At 40.3% G+C, this 17,100-nt stretch overlaps 1 protein-coding gene across 3 annotated transcripts in view; it reads left to right on the plus strand.

The window, feature by feature from the left end:
- The window catches only part of LOC110980158 (interleukin-6 receptor subunit beta-like), a 50,060-nt gene that overhangs the window by 5,539 nt on the left and 27,421 nt on the right, over positions 1-17,100 (plus strand). For all 3 annotated transcript variants that reach the window (XM_087143795.1, XM_087143793.1, XM_087143794.1), the window contains exons 2-4: positions 2,488-2,685; positions 5,597-5,746; positions 13,664-13,927. In XM_087143795.1, coding sequence (XP_086999921.1) covers positions 5,620-5,746; positions 13,664-13,927 — 391 coding nt within the window. In that variant the 5' untranslated portion in view covers positions 2,488-2,685; positions 5,597-5,619. The remainder of the gene's footprint in view (positions 1-2,487; positions 2,686-5,596; positions 5,747-13,663; positions 13,928-17,100) is intronic.

Consider the following 17,100-nt stretch of genomic DNA (forward strand, 5'->3'; position numbering starts at 1 on the left):
ATTTGATACAGGGGTGGCTTGCCTCTCTGTGGGAAGGGAAAGGGGGGAGGATAGAGTGGGAGGCTAAGAAACCGAACGTCCGCTGGAACTCATGTCAAGTGCCAGTACCTGCGGGTTTGCACGATAACTGTACGTAACAGTACAAAGGACTGTGGACATGATGCACTGTTGATTAGAAAAGAAGCAAGCGGAACTCAGCAAGGACTTTACAAATTGTTGGTTTATTGTGGTTTTGCATGTAGCAGACTGGGACACGAGAGCTGCGGTGGCAGTGTGATACACGGTATCGCCGGTGATTTGACAGGAGAGAGTTACTACAGGACTTGTTAAACGCACTTGTGAATTGTGAACGATCAAGACCAAGTCCTCTTAGTATGAAAAATTAATCCCTGCATTTCATAACAAATGTGTTTATGGGTATGCACCGGCTTGTTTTATAAAACCCTCGCAAAAACTTACATGTACAGGTAAATCTATGGCCTTGCATTTTGTAATTGTTAAAATGTGTATGTACCAATGTAACCTTCACATGAACAACGGCATCACAGCTTTGCTTGTGAATATGGAAATATTCCAGCCCAAAAGCCAACAACTTGGCAAGAAGCCCTTTGAAAGAGTGAAACAGAAATGGAATGTGAGACACAAAGGTGCATTTTGGGGTTTGAAAATCCATACCAGCTACCCTTTTAAAGGAACCAGGAAAGAGAAATATTTTTATAGAGTTGACAAAAACCCTGAAATTGTGTCTTTGGGTTTCAAATAACCTTATTTTAAGTTTCTGTTCTGCAACTTTAACCCATATTTTGATGCTTTTTTTTGTTTTTATGCTATTTCATATTTGCATAATTATAAGCAGAACTATGATGTCATCCAAGGCACCGAATCTCAATGTTGCACTGATTTGTGCACAGAAAATGTCTGGATTTTTTTAACCACCAGTATGACAGATTTCATTTTCTTTGGCAATTTATTGCTGTGTAAGTATACATGTACGGCAATAATCCAGCAAATGTTTTACATTATACCATATACCTACATGTACATGTATTATACATTTCCTGATTTGTTTGAAAGGACTAATAAATATCTCATCGTAGGTGTGGATAAGGGTTATATTTCCGGTTTTGCAATACAATCTGGAGTAAAATAATGTAATATTTCAAAGAAGTTAATTATAATGTGGTCAAAGAGGAAGAGTTTTACAGTGTACAAATAATGGGGGTTTTTCAAAATATTTTCATGTATTAGGAAACTTGTATGGAATTTTCACAATTTGAATATATTTTGATTTCACTTTCAGAGAGACTACGTCAGGTACATTACGTGCACATGTACTGTTATTTGAAAAGAAATATTAAACCTTTCATTTACGTGTTCTGTACCCCATAAATCCTCTTATTTTCGTATATGTACATGTATAATCTGTTTTATTTATAGTTGTGGATTCAAGGGGATTTTGTGTATTTTGATGGGAGATAATTTTTCTTTTTGCGCACATTGTTATTTGCCTTGTGTACTGTATGTATACTAGTTATTTAATTGAAAACAGAAATTCTCACTAATACATGTATATACCATACATGTACGTCCATCGTACATGTGTGTACATATTATTCAGGCTGACGTTCGGGTCGCCCTCCTTTTGTAAATTCTGGGTCCAGCCCTTTTAATCGCGAGATCTACATGTAACTCTGATTCATGTACTGTTTGTTAGAACTTTCTCTGCTGTGTAAACATTGAAACCTGACTTGCGGTAGCGTGAACTTGTGTTACGAATAATTTGTACCGGTAACAACAGCATATTGCATACCGGTATGTTCGTATCATTTTTTGGACAGTGCTTTCATCATCGGCAGTAATTTTCCATTTTTCCAAGTAAAACCTAAGTGAAACAGCACGTACATGTAGTTTGCAAAGATGGTCAATTCCACATGCCATGCTTCAGTTTATTGTCCATAAACATTGATGTATGCCTCTGTTCACGCTGCGAACATGAGCACACATGTAAACTTATTGTACTAACAACTTCAAAATTCACACATACTTGTAAAACAGAAGGGTTTGGGGTCATGCGTCTTAGCATTTTTCTTCAAACTCAAAATAACGTACAAATTTCACAAGGCATATTGCACTCAACGAAGTGTGTTCCCATCATAACTGAACATTTTCATTGAAAGTAAGCTGCCTTTGTGCATGCAACACGATCCACGCTATATTCTTTCGATTTGCTTGTCTCACTTTCAGTGACATATGAAGTAAAAGAGATTCACTTTTGTTAGGCAATCCCAGATTATGCTCAGCTGTTACGTATACATGCCGTCATTGGATTTATAAACATGCATGATGTGATGTTCCGTTAACAGCCTCAAGGGAAGATCTTATACATGTTGTGAACACATCATCATGTTTCTATCTTTGGCACAGTATGGTGTTTAGATTACATTTGTATTTAACCAGGAGTTTCTTCCCAATGTTTTCCTGTGACAGTTGAGCCAAACGCCAAAAGGAACATTCCTATTTCTGACGCTGGGGGAATCGTCCACATCCGTGTACTACTCTGTGACTTGCGGCGACGTCCGTGTACTTGATCCTACTGCCAAGATCTGTGGTTAAATTTGAGCCAATCTTCACACCTGCTGGTACGAGAAATTTAGGCGAGGCTCCAAACAATCGATTGATCAGTTGGTGAGTACATGCCAGTCACTGTACATTTGTGTACATGTGTACAATGTAGAGGCACTTACCACTGGAAGGGTTGAAAGAGTCCAGCATCTAAAGCAAATCCCCATAAAAATTGCAATAGATATGGTCCCAAAGGAGCAATGAAATGGCAGTTGGATCAGGGAAAAGATGGTGTTGGGTAACAGTGCCTGCACTTTCAAAGTGGATGGTTGTTAAATGTATGTAACAGGTGCTCCCAGTGTGGAGTAGTTACATGTAGTTATTGCAGTATCAATTGTCAGCACTCATTGACAGTAAGATACAACCATCACTGGTATCCGTGGAGGTTTTGATGAATGACATCCTGCTGGTCAGGTGATGTTCTCTTCTGATAGACCCCTCAGTGCTACCCTTACACATTTAAATTTACAGGCCATCCGGGAACCCGGTGCCCATAAAATTGAACCTAACACCAACATGGCCAGGATAAGAAAAAACAAACATGATTGAAATACATAATGCATTGAACTTGCCAATCGCCCACCAACAGCTTTCAGACATAAATTAGAAATCCGTTAAAGCATTCCTTACAGCCAGGTTTTCATTACAGGTATGCAAGTTTTGCCACACATATAAATTTTGCTTTTGGTCCATTCTGTAACCATATACCGGTATTTATGCTTGGCTCTTCACTAATTGCACAAATAGACCAGGATGCACTGTGTAAACGTCTGAGGAAAGGCCCCTTGTTGCTGGTACCTTTCCTGTTTCTTCACTCTGGAGACTTTACCAAGTGATTTGTCGGGATGGTTAACGGTGCCTGGTTTTAGATTTTTGAGGTGGCTCCTGACATCATCAGTTGGGTACTCAGGTACCCTACTCTGATGCACAACAAAGAACGCTCATTGGACGGCCTGGGGGAAAGGGAGGGGGAAAGGGATAAGGGTAGAATCAGCCCCAGCCTGGCTCTAAGAGCCTTCCACCCCCACCGTTACCACCGCCCAACCCCTCAAAAATGGTTTGCTTGGGCATGTAATATTTGATGCAATATGAACGAACATGTACATTAAAACTTAGATTGTCCTGCACTTTTATTCAGGGACCTTGGCCACACAGGGGCTGGTGTGACACCCTTCCCTTCTCCCTCTCCCCTCCCCCCCCACAATTTTGTCATGTACCGGTGCATGTCGGCCACTGCTACAGGGCCATACAGTGTACATATTTTCAACGTCTCCTTGTCGCAACTGAAGGACACTGTTACCACTGAAGCATGTACAGTACACATACATGGAACTGGTTGTTCCATTTTAATATTACATGTACATGTACGGTACAAAAGTCACCAGATTTGTACATGTATGCCCGTAGGTGCGTTTCACATGATTTACAATGGGTCACCAGAACTGTATTCCAGCTGCTACATGTAACTTCATGACAACTCACTGTGCCAGTCACACGAAAGGGGCCGGGTCTACGGAAGATGTTTGGTGTTATTTGGATAATGATCGTGCATGGTGTGTAAACATACGGGCCTGGTACTGCCTTTGAAATTGGCTCAAATTAGGTTAAACGTTTTTGTGTCTGGCTATTTGTGCTGGTACGTGCATCTGATTGCTTTGTAAGCCAACCGAACTTGGAATTGAAGTCATCTGTTTGGAAAAGTTCAACTTATTAACCTACATGTGCATGCACAGTGCTAGAACATTGAATCAAAGTTGCACATTCATATATATACATGTAGGGAACACACCTTGAAACATGGATGTCGTGGGAAAAATAAACATTGCGGGGACACTTTTAGTTGTGAATCACGTGCAGACCACGCACATATAAGGGCATGTACGAACTGTTAACTGCTTTTACAGTAGCTAAATCTTCAATCAGGTACTGAACATCTTTGATTTTGAAAGTGTAATCCATGTGCTGTACCTACGTACATGTACCTGTAATAACATGCACGCCTTGACATACATGTATGTGCACGCTGGATCCTGTAAGGGGACTGAAGGGGGGGTCCGCAAGTGTAAACGTGAGGAGGATAGGGGTCTGATATGAAGATCTTGATTCTCCTTTCGGATGCCCCTTTTGGAGAGGATCAGACCCTGCAGTTTGACCTGTAACCACATCTTGTATGCGTGGCACAGTTGAGTTTGGAAGTCCGAAAGTCGCCAAAAATTAATATTTATTTGAGGGATGGCCCGTCCTGTGCCTTTCCCCGCATAATCCAAAACTGTCTAAGATCTCAGTGGATTTTGAACAAAATAGCTCTTCAGCAGCAGACAGACCCAGAGCTAATTAAGCTTCGAGAAGAGTGTGGTCTTCAGTTTGAAATGCGTGGTTGGTACAGCTACGTGTACCACACTGCTCACAATGTATACCGGCGTGGTGGGTACAGTACATGTATTTCTTCCACGACCAGACCACATCTACAGGTACATTTCGCAGACAGGAAAGTGCAGAATGATAGTGCAATGTTAAGCACATGATATTGAATACTAGTGGAAATTTTTGCACGATACCAACAGGAAATAAAAGTGAATGGCAATTATCCGTAGATGTGCCATATCAAAGGTGATGAAAATGCAACAAAATCGTATGGTGTTTTGAATTTTGTACCGACTTGTTCAGTAGGCAAAAATGACCATGAATATATATGTAGGGATAGCACTGGTACTCAGTGACCTTCCTGCATTGTAAATGGTGAATTGAAGCGGAATTGGGATCAAACATTAACGTGGCACAGTCTGTTTTGGTTAGGCCTCCCTTTGGTTATATCACCCTTTTGCAATGTAATCTCCCATGAGAGGATTCATTGTAACCACAGTGCTACATGTACGTGTACTTGGTCCGGGAAACTTCCATAACTTTCTAAGCTACACATATAGATATAAGTCAATGACCTAAACAAATTTCATTTCTATTTGAAAATTTGCAGAGCTCCCAACTTTGTCCGAGAGAATGTTGTGCCAACAGAAGAACCTGCACGCCAGCCCCTTGTGCCCCACCTGCTGGCTTCACTTCCTCATTGTTCTGTGTCTGACGCTCAGCGCAAGAGGTTTGCACATGGCCCACGCCCGAGCAACAGGTAAATATCTTGGCTTAGAAAGTCGTTTGAACTTTCTACCGTACGTGTGCAGTGTGCTCTGCCTCTAAAACTTAACAGAATATCCTGGCATGGTCAGAGCAATTGGGATACCTGCAATCTTAGAGGGATCTTTTGTGGAAGTTTCCGGAGAACGATTTGCGAAATTCTTTCTCTGTTTCTCAATGGGCCTTTGTTTCGTTCCCCTTTCATTCTGTTCTCTTAACAAACAGAAATCAAAAGGCACCTCTGAACGTCGGGCATTGAATGGATGAAGGGTTCCCTACCCTCGGTCACTTTCAATCAAGGTCAATAAATCCCCGAAATATCATTTAGTGTGGGATTTTCAGTTTGAAGTGGAAATACGATTCAACACTTTGACATATATTCATAAACTCAATTTCCTGCTTCCATGTTAATCAAAACATATTTGGAGAATGGTTCATTGTAATTTGTTTTTTAGATAAATTTGGAAAATGAATCAAAGAAAACTTAACTCATAATTTCAAAAATTGTAATCAAACTCAATATTACGTAAACTCAACATTACCAACGTAACTGAAATTCACCAGAATTTCACTCTCTTTGCAGTTTGTGCTAAATTGAGAGAACTACCCACCCACGATAAGTTTCCTAAATTCATCGCATGATCAAGTGTTTTCCCGTTCATTTCCCACTTCCTGTATTTCGTCCATTTTCAACATTCTGCACTGTAGTCATCATTGGGGAGTCAGCCGGGAACTTTGTATTGTTTTTTCCTTCAGGGTCAAATATCATGCCTTAGTATCAGGGGAAAAAAACCCGAAAAATGTGCAGTGAAGGACATACCCTGTGAGGGGTCTCAATTTGATGTAGCTAAGCTGTATCAAGGGAACTCATGTTGCCCCGTACAGTGTCTGTGGCATACTTATAGTGTACTTGCTGAAACCACATGTCTCTTGGAATAACTGAAAGTGGGGATATGACCCTGAAAATATTTTCACCTCTGTGTCTCCCTGAGCTTTCAAATGTCCAACTGACATGACAGTTCTGGCGTTTGACACTTTAAGAACTGGGTTTTCCACCAGTTGCCCAGAGGCACGTTGCAATTGCAGGTTAAATGTTTGTAGTCTGCTACATTTATATGTGAATATGCATTGTACATTTTATTGGATTTTTTTGAGCAGTGCATCAGAGGAACACAAAATGTAGGCCTACGTGTACATATACACGTACCTACATGTACCAGTAATGTACGCATGCCTACCCCATTTTTTTTTAAATCTCAGCAGAACAATGTTTTTTTTTTTATTGACTGCATTTTGATGTACGAGTACATTAGCACCGTTGTGCATGCGCTTTTGATCAAATGTACAAAATGCATCAAACACTGCAGGTTTACCATAGTTTCTTTGTACTTGGTGGAAGAACAATTCAGCTTTTGGGCTGAATGCCAAGCAGTGTTACCAAACTCTACAATATTGGCAATGAAAACTTTGTGGGTACCAGTTATACCGGTGCATTCAGACACACACAGGCCTATTTTATACTTGTACTGTGTCTTCTGTAATTTGAGTTTGTTTGAAGAGTCCAGATTTGGCCTGAAGGGGGAAAAAGTAGACCAAGAGTATAGTAAAGGGTACATGTACAGTGTACTCATGTATCATGTAAATGTACATGTAAGAAAGACTACACCATTTTATACACTCCAAGCATCTCTTACTGTGTGTCAGACCGTACATGTACATGTACTTCCAACATGTACATGTATGTGAACTACTGTACATGTAGTACTAGAAAGATCCAGCATAGGCAGTTTCCTGAGAGAGTTCAAATGTTGTCTGCACCAGGTCGCTGATCAGATGGACAATTACACAGGAACTAAAGTAACAAGCCATGAAATAATTAGTCTTCTAAGATGCAAATTGTTGAGATTTGAAGCTTTTCATGGTGGAAGTAGCAAGTAAACTAGATAGGTACAGTACATGTATGTGAGGTTCTGAAAAGAACCAGTGGTACTCAACGTTTCTCCTGACGACGGACAGAGCATGCTGTCCAAAACGTCGAGTACCACCGGTTCTATTAACCCCACATAGTCGCAAAAGAGATATATCCATGGTACTACTGCAAACCTGCCTAGTTTACATGCAAATTGTTCTTTGCTGCCTTCAAAATGCAATCCATGCTTAACCTGGCATTAACCTCTTCCACAATTTTCCCATTCACGTGTACATGTCCACTTTTGGTACATGTAGCATCAGGCCTGTACATTTGAATTACTTTACATGTACGTCAGTCTTGCAGAAAAGAGTAAAAAGAGTGAGGAGTGACCGGTACCACATTTACCAGTTTGGGTTAGTCACGAACTGCTGTCTGTTCACATTTCAGGTATTTTTGGTGACATCTTTGATGAATACATGTAGGTCTCTTTCTGATTTTCAGGCCAAACAAAACTTGTTTCTCCAAAGGCTTCAGCATGTTCAGGAAGAAAATTTTTCTTTTCATCATAACAGAAGCAAGCAAGGCGAATGGTTTCTGTGGGTGACGGCTGTGTTGGATGATTTTTGGCTGGCTTTGTGATCGAATGGTACGGTACCAGCTCAGTGATATCATGTACACTGAATGCCTGGTCCCAGTACTTATACACAGCACATTGCGGTGTCAGTTTATCCATGGAGCTTTCATGGTTTAATCTTTGTCCTCAAGTGTGCAGTCACCCATGACACACTGTAATGCTGCTCAGCTCAGCCTGTACATGTACATGTACACCATGAAGGTCTATTTTACTGTCTGGCCTCTATTTGGTGTTAGCAAGATTCTGTCACACTTCACGCCTTACGATCACCGGTTGTGAATTTTATGTACACTATTGTGACTGAAGTTTATACAGGATTCTAGCCACTTTTTTTTTCTGTGGTGGGCTGCGTTGGAAATAGGAACCAGACCAGTCTACTATGAATGGATCTTGGACCAGGGTAGATAAAAAAAATCCTGCAGAGGTATGAATCTACCAAAAAAGAACAGATAAACATGAGTTGAAAGTAAACATGTGATCTGATTGAGAAAAGGAAGAAAAAAAAGAAAACAAATTGTGTTTTTGAGCAGACTCGATCCTGGCACGCTGGGAATGCAGAGAAATGTGCGTATTTACATGTATATATGTATTGCTGTCGCAATGTGTTCATCGTGAGTGGAAAATGAAACTTTTGGAAATGAAAATTACGCAATGTAATTCAGGAGTCATGGTATGGTTACTGTACCGGTTACTATAGCCACTTCGTTTACACAATCATACAGGTGTGTGTCTATGGTACTCCCATGCATGTGCTGTACCAAAATAGAGCAGTAGTACTGTAGGATCCAGGTGGGACCCTGTGGATAGTACCCAGTACATGTACCAGTACATGTGTACATGTACATGTAATTTGGGCAGAGTAATATGCACACATACACATAGCCCACATGTACCCGGTAGGTATAAACTGTGGTACCGTACATGTTCCATAGATTTGATAAGTTTGTTGTCTTTATTCAGAAATGTAGAAAATAATCACAATTATTATAACAAACAACTAAATATTACTTCTCAACAATTTATCTATTACAGTGGACGTTCACAGTGAAATTCTTTTAAAAGAACAACCACAATCTATAAACAATACAAAATAATGGATATGGCATTTAGTAGTGCAATTGAAATCTATCATCATAAGAGCCAATCGAAAAACTGGAACTCAAAACATCTGTTTCAAATTATCAATACAAAGAGTACACCGACATCATCATCGCAACTTCTCCCCTCTGACTCAACATCTGAACTGTTAGCTGGTAACTTTGCAAACTTTTTTTCAAACAAAATTGAAGTTCTGAGAAATGAACTTGACAACTCAGATACAGATTGTGCACCTGTCCATGATCCTGGTCCCAGTGCATCAGTTTGCCAATTCAGGGCATTTTCTGAGAATACAGTGAGACAACTCATCATGAACTCCAAATCCAAATCATGCAGTCTCGATCCTGTACCTGGTTGCTGAAGCATTGTTGGGATGAGCTCACTCATTCAAAAATTCTTTGACCAACAAACGACGGAAAAGCTTGTCCATGCTTTTATCTCTTGCCGCCTTGATTTCTGCAATAATCTATTACACCGTATTCCTGATTCTCAAACTTCGAAACTTCAGCGCATTCAGAATTCCGCCGCCAGACTTGTTGCACGTTCATCATCTAGGCAACATATAACTCCTATTCTTCTCACACTTCACTGGCTTCCAGTCAATGAGCGAATTGCTTTCAAAATTCTACTCCTCACTCACAAATGCATCCATGGCTCAGCACCAGCATACCTCCATCAACTTATTCAAGTATACCAGCCACAACGCACCCTCCATTCTAGCTCAGCAGTGCTGCTCAATACACCGGTCACTCGCACTAAAACTTATGGACATCGTTCCTTCATGCCTGCATCGCCATCACTTTGGAACTCTCTTCCACGCCATATCAGAACTGTCAATAACAAAAATGAATTTAAAGCAGTCCTTAAAATTTACCTGTTCCATTAAATGCTCTTAATTGTTGTTTCTTGTGAAGCGCATCGAGACTTTGGGTGATGCGCTATATAAAAACTGTGATATTATTATCAGATATTCATTTGCATCTTTTGTTTCAGTAAGGTCGATGCGTAATGCCCCCCATCATCCAATTATCTGCACCGCTGATATTTTATTTAATTACCATTCTGTTAACGAGATGAATGGAATCCAGTACAAATGACTGTCTATAATGAGTTGTGTTGCTGCAGGGAACACAAAGGTGCACTCCGGATCTGTTATTACTGTAATTGCTGAACAAAGGATGAGATGGGTGTTTCATGATGCTGCACCGTGCATGTACTTTTGACCATGGACAATGTTCTGTCATTTTACATACTTGCAAGGGTGCATGCCACACCTATAATTTTTTTTTTTTCACCAATTACATACATGTATATGTACAAATGTACATGTACGTACTGAAGTCTCCACGGGTGTGTACACACTAGTTTGTGCAGATGTGTAATCATCTGGGTCAGTGCGATCTCTTCAGAGCAAAGTTGAAGTGGTAGGAAGTTGGAATCGCACAGAGTTTCATTCCCAGCACAGCCCTCACAATAAGTAGTATTGAAAGCAAAGGGAAATTTGCTCCCCATACTATATTTGACGGCAATTGAAACCCACAATACATGTAAGTACATCAGTATACGTTTACTTCATTGCCTGTACCCTAAGCACCCTGTTGACCAATAAATGATCTTTGCACTTGTGGATGTGACAGCCATACCGGAACAACGCACACAATAAATGTATGACTTCACCCTTTCTGTAAAGGTTGAAACCACAAGAAGTTAATTGTGTCACTGTAAACCTTGGCCGTGGGTGTCAGTTTCCCTACTGCTATGGTGCCAGCCAGGAAATCTCTGACAGCGCATCCCCAAAACACATGTCAAAATAATTCTGGGTTATATGGTGAAATTAATGACTTCCTTGTGAGTTGAGGTCAGACTCATGGGGGGGAGTTTCCCTGGTTGAGGAGGGTGTAATTGGTGGTATAAAACATGTAGGCATATATATTAACTTGATACCCGTGCAGTACCGTAGGCTACATTGCAGTAGAAAGTAAACACAATGGGAAATTCTGTGGAAAGAATTCATGTTCACATCCAAATTCACAATGCACTAGATGTGAAATGTTTATTCCACCTGTGTGAAAAACAGAGGACAATTTCCCACATGCGCGTAAAGGTGTGAAATTGTTTTTCCCCTTACAATTTACAAGTACTATAATTGAAAAGGTGCAAAAATGTTAACCCACAGCGGGCAATTGTCTATACAGTTTATGAAATGAAATTGAATTCCCTAAGAAAAGACAACAAAATGTGAAAAAACTTTCACATTCCCCAGTTAATTGTCAGTGGCAATGTACCAGTACGGTACACGTATAGTTACGGTTGGATGATTTTGCAATACATTTGCATACAGTACACTGTTTCCTGTAACTTGGTTCAGAGTGTACATGGGTTGCAAAACTTTTCAAAACATGGAAGGGTTAAAGGTGTGTTCACTGTGTAAATATACTGTAGTGTCCCAAACATCATTGTCATTTGAATATTCGGTGTGGACATTTATTGAGGAGTTCAGTGTGCCTCAGTGTCTCTTGGGAATTTCCTGCAGCAATCAGTGAAGGGTCGTATAGGAATGCCGTTGGGCCTACGTGTTCATGTACAAGTGCCTTGTACCACAGAGGATGATTGGGAGGGGGTCATCTGAGATGACATCGGCAGGCATTTTTGTCAAGACCTTGGCACATCCTTTCATCAATAAATTACAGTCCCGATCTCTTTTGCCCAAATTGTGCAGGGGATGCTGGTGTTCCACATGTAGGCCTACATGGAGATGGGACTTTGACCTACAAATTGTGACCTCATTTTGAGGGAATGACTGGCGATTTGCTACTAATCGTAGCTCATTTGTCATCTTTAGGAGTGAAATGGGATAGTTCGTGTACATGTACACATTTCCCCAAAACAAAACGTGGTGTTTAATTACCTCCTGTGGGCTTTGTTCAAATTCCTGCTTTTCCTGTGTACACATGTACATGTACACGTACACCTACAGTACATGATGATAAGCCTCCTTTATAATGAACTATACATGTAGTGTGCTGTAGTCTGAGTTACTGCACAGCCAGTATACCGGATGTACACGTACAAAGTACCACATACATGTACATGTAAATGTCAATGTATGCATGTACAGTACATTGAACATGTGGTACAGTAACATGTACATGTACATTGAACATGTGGTACAGTAACATGTACATGTACACATGTACCGGTATGCACATCAGGCAGTATAACCGCACGCCGGAATTCATGCCAAGTTGATCTGTGGTAAATAACAAGTGAGCATACCCCAGATCATATCAGTATGGAGTCTCTAGCAATGGAATCCTGCAGTGTGCTGCTTGAGGAGGGCAATGGCCGAATTGCTGGCTGGCAAAAACACTTGGGTATCGGAAGCTGAAGATTAAGGGGGGTAGAAAAGGGGTGTTTGACCTCTGTTATTGAAAGGGGGGGGTTGAAGGTATTCATGGCAATGATTTTGAAACTCTACTTGTGCATGCCTGCGATTCAAATTCAACCTGTTGGGATGTATCCTTGTGCAGCAATGGTGCAAATGGAAACTTGTATGTACCGGCAATATTGTTTTGAGGAGTGCAAGCTACATTGAAGTGTCTTTGTGCCCCCTAGTAGGAAAATGTCGGGGCTGGAAATGTCCTTTTCTTGTTGGTTGTGGTAGAGTAGGGAGCATCAGTACTCTGTAGGTGTGTATGTACATGTCCATGCATCTGTTTTGCTTAGTTACATGTACATGCAACAAGGTGTTAGAGTTGCAAAAGTGTTGAACATGCTGGTGTCTACACACTGGGTAGTACATTACATGTTCACGTACCTTGTTTTAACGTTAAACTGTTTTTACACACAGAGACACATGTCCCAGGTACTTTACTGGTACATGTGCGTGTATGTGTACCATACTTTGCGTAGATGCTGACATACAGTACATGTACATGTATGTAGTTCTGATTTGAGAAGTGAAAAGGTTTTTTACTGCACCTTCCAGCTTTGAAATTTTTATATTATGACCGTTAAACTTAACTACATGTACTGGCAGTTTTCGGTTCATAGTGCATACATGCACATGTACATCTGGCGTGCAATCCTGATGCAGGCCTTCATGTACAGTAATGCACCCTAGCAAGAGATCCCTTTTTATTGATCAAACCAAGAGTTTGTTTGACGAGTGAAGTGATTCAGTGAAAGGGTTGCCAGGCAGGACACTTGCCGACAGGGCCCCATTCGCATTCCTTGATCTTTTTCTTCTCTTTATTGATTCTTTTCAGAAACAGTTCAGATCTTTCCCCTGGAGCCTACCATCCTGGCTGGCACTGGCTTCAACCTGACGTGCACTGTCAGTCATTCCAGCAATGTTCTGGCCAAGGACATTGCATGGAACCACAACCACATGGCGTTGCCTCGCACTCAGTTCAGTGCCTTTGACGACAAGACCTCACAGTTGAGCGTCCAGGATGCCCGGTTTGAAGACAGTGGTCTTTATGCCTGCTTTGCTCAGGGCATTAGTAATGAAACTCAAGTGTATGTTGGAGGTAGGTATACATCGAATTGTTGTTTTCTTAGTTGAATTTTCTTCGTTTGCTACTGCTTGCCACGAAAGTTTTGATTTGTTTGTTGTCTTGGTTTTTCATTTACAGTTTAACTTTCATTTTGAGGGTTATTTTATCTTTTGGGGGATGGTTTTCTTTTTAGTTTGGTTTGGTTTCATGGTTTTTGTTTTGTTTTGTTTGGTCTTTCTACTGTATCTGTGACAACAGGCAGTCACACAAAAGGAATGTGAATCTCTACAATCATAAGTGCTATTTTCTTGCTGACGTACTCAGTAAACAGACTGTATTCATGTGTCAGCCATCTTGAATTGACCATGAGGTTAACTTTTCATCTTGGGAACCTGAGAGTAAAACATTAACAGCAGTGAAGCAAAAGTTTATTATAAATTTGTGCCAGTTGATGTTTAGAATACTGAAAGAGTGGCAGCAATGAATTTTTCTGCATCTTTGTACTTTCCTTTAATGAATGAAAACTCTTACACACTCACATTTGGTTAAATGCATTGAAAAGTGCACATTTTTAAACATTCAAAATTATCCATGTTTTCCCGGACAACTGAGGGCATTGTTGCTGTGAAGTCATGTAGGGAAGACATGCTTCAGTGCATAGGTATTTCTGTTCAAATTGAAAACCCAGTTTTTACTAACTGAAAGCATTTCTGAGAGAGGAATTGATGGTTTCCTATTGATATGCACCTAAACAACAATGAAACAGCAAAACGAGAAAACAAAGTCCAGGAAAAACTCCCAAAATGCAAGACTTTTTGTGTAAAAATCAATGTAACATTGAGACTTTTTCCTGAGATGACATCACAGTGTTGCTCATGAATATGGAAATATCATGAGCATAAAAACCAAGAAGGCATTAAAATACCCGTTGAAATAGTGAAACTAAAGTTTAAAATAAGGTTTACTGAGTCACAAAGGTGCATTTTACAGGTTTGTAATAAAAAACATTAATTGTAACTACCCTTTAAAAAGATGTGATAGATTTTAACTTTTTCAAGCCCCATACTGCTGCACATGTATTTAAAGAAACCAAAAGTGAGACTTGCAACCAAAAAGTCGTACCACTCCATTCAACAGAAGGCATTGAATGTAATCGAAAATGAATTCCCTGTGAATAACGTTCATTGTGAGAACACCAATGCAAACATCTGCACTTTTTATGTAGATTTAATAACAACGAAATAAAATTACCGGTATGTCGTCCTTCCTTCATCGGTCACTCGAAAGTGATCGTCAAAATTAGGCCTATGCCAAAATTTGATTATTGAATGCTCAATTATTTTTCCCCGCTTTAAATATTCTCACTCGTAGGTGTAATGTAATGGAATGAAACAGAAAAAACTTGTATTTCCTTTTAACAAAATTACATGTAACTTCATAATGTAAAACCTGTACATGCACCATCTGTGGTTTTGACTCTGGCAATAAGCCAACATGTATAGGTATCCATGTATGTACCGCAGCTGACTTCAACACCCCCTCCAGAAAGACAGAAAGCTACTGAAGCCAGTGCAGAGAGTGTGGCACCAGCTTCTTATTCATCAAACCAGGGGACATGCTGTTATGTCCCCCAAAAGTCTCTGGTTTGTGGTCAGGATCTGATGGCTCCAAAAGTGAGGGTTTTTTCCCTCACTTTTTTTTCTGGAAATGATTTACTTACTTTTGTAACACGCGATGCCCATTGCGACTGTATGCACACGTAATGCCAGCTGCTACCAACACTAAAATAGACTGGCCCCTGCATGTTTTACTGTTTAAAGAGCATTTCAGCTTGTACATGTACACAGGACATAAGACTACATGTACATGTGTACCTCGTTTGTCTGGTTCCCAGATGTAAATGTATAATACAGAAATGAGGTCATCTGAAAAAGAGAGCCTGACTTAATGTATGGGGAACTAGAGAGACTCCGTTATTGTACATACATCTATTACTCAACCGTAACTCATCAAAAACATGTTAAAAATACACAATAGCAGGATTCCAGTCGATTAAGCAAGTTAGGCAGCTTTTGGATATCGTTTTATACCAAATAAAAACCTTTTTTATTTTGCCGATGCGCATGTATGCAGCGACGCGTGCGCTGACTAGAAACTGGAGACTTTTTTTGCCTTACGGTACATGTCCATGCACCTTTCAAGTTCCACTCATTGAAATCGTTTTCCATGCATTATCACTCTCAAGAGTTGTGTCTGACCCACCCCTTGTGATTAATAAATTAAACTGAGAAACAAAGTGGAATAAGGTTTCACACAATGAGCCTATGACAAGTTGTTGAAATTGACCACAAAAGAAAAACCTCCACAAATTTGATTGTTTTCAACTCGACAGTTTTCGGGTGCCGCACATTGATGAATAATTCCGAGAGTCGGAACAGTTCTTCATACGTGTTTTGATTGTCAATTTTGAAGTCACACACCTATCCATGGTGAATAGAAGTGGCCTTGTTTTTATCACCTGTGAAATTTCTGATGTTGCTGGTAGGGTATGTACATGTACATGTAGAGTACCAGTAGGGTACGTGTACATTTATGTATAGCTTGTGGGAAATTGCAGGGGAAAACACCTATCAATTTTGTGAACAGAATGTTACATGAGTTAGCTTCCTAATAGGGCAAGGGTGTGATTTGTGCATCTTTTTCTTGAAAAGCACACTTTCAAAAAGTGCATCGACAATTGTCACTGCTTGTCATGGCAAGTTAGGGCGCTGTTGCCATGATGGCATTACAGGGGAGTCTGTTCAGATTTTGAACCCGATATGAATTGAAACTACAAGTGTACTGTATGTGCGAGAATTACTCTGCAATGTTCGGCATGAATGTCACCAAAATTGGGCAACTTTTAGTCAAACTTGCTGTAAACAGTTTTGTCTGCATGTTAAGAAGAAATGCTGAGTGAGGAACCACAAACAAATAGGGAAAGGTCATGGGGAATTAAGGAGGAAATTGGGTTCATGAGAAAGTCGTAAAACTGAAATCTCCGAGACTGGAAGTGGTCCAAGCTGACCACACAACATCCTTGACTGACCTGTATACCCTTCTGAAAGTACACTGATATTTTCTTAAAAATTAGATGGGAGCAGAACGGGTTATAAAGAGGAGGAGAGAGAGGGGAAGGGCATCTTCAAGATTTTAACTTGCCATGT

The sequence above is a fragment of the Acanthaster planci genome, linkage group LG12, assembly GCF_054643075.1.
Source record: "Acanthaster planci isolate LZ-2023a linkage group LG12, COTS_SCS, whole genome shotgun sequence".
In the NCBI taxonomy this organism is placed as follows: domain Eukaryota; kingdom Metazoa; phylum Echinodermata; class Asteroidea; order Valvatida; family Acanthasteridae; genus Acanthaster; species Acanthaster planci.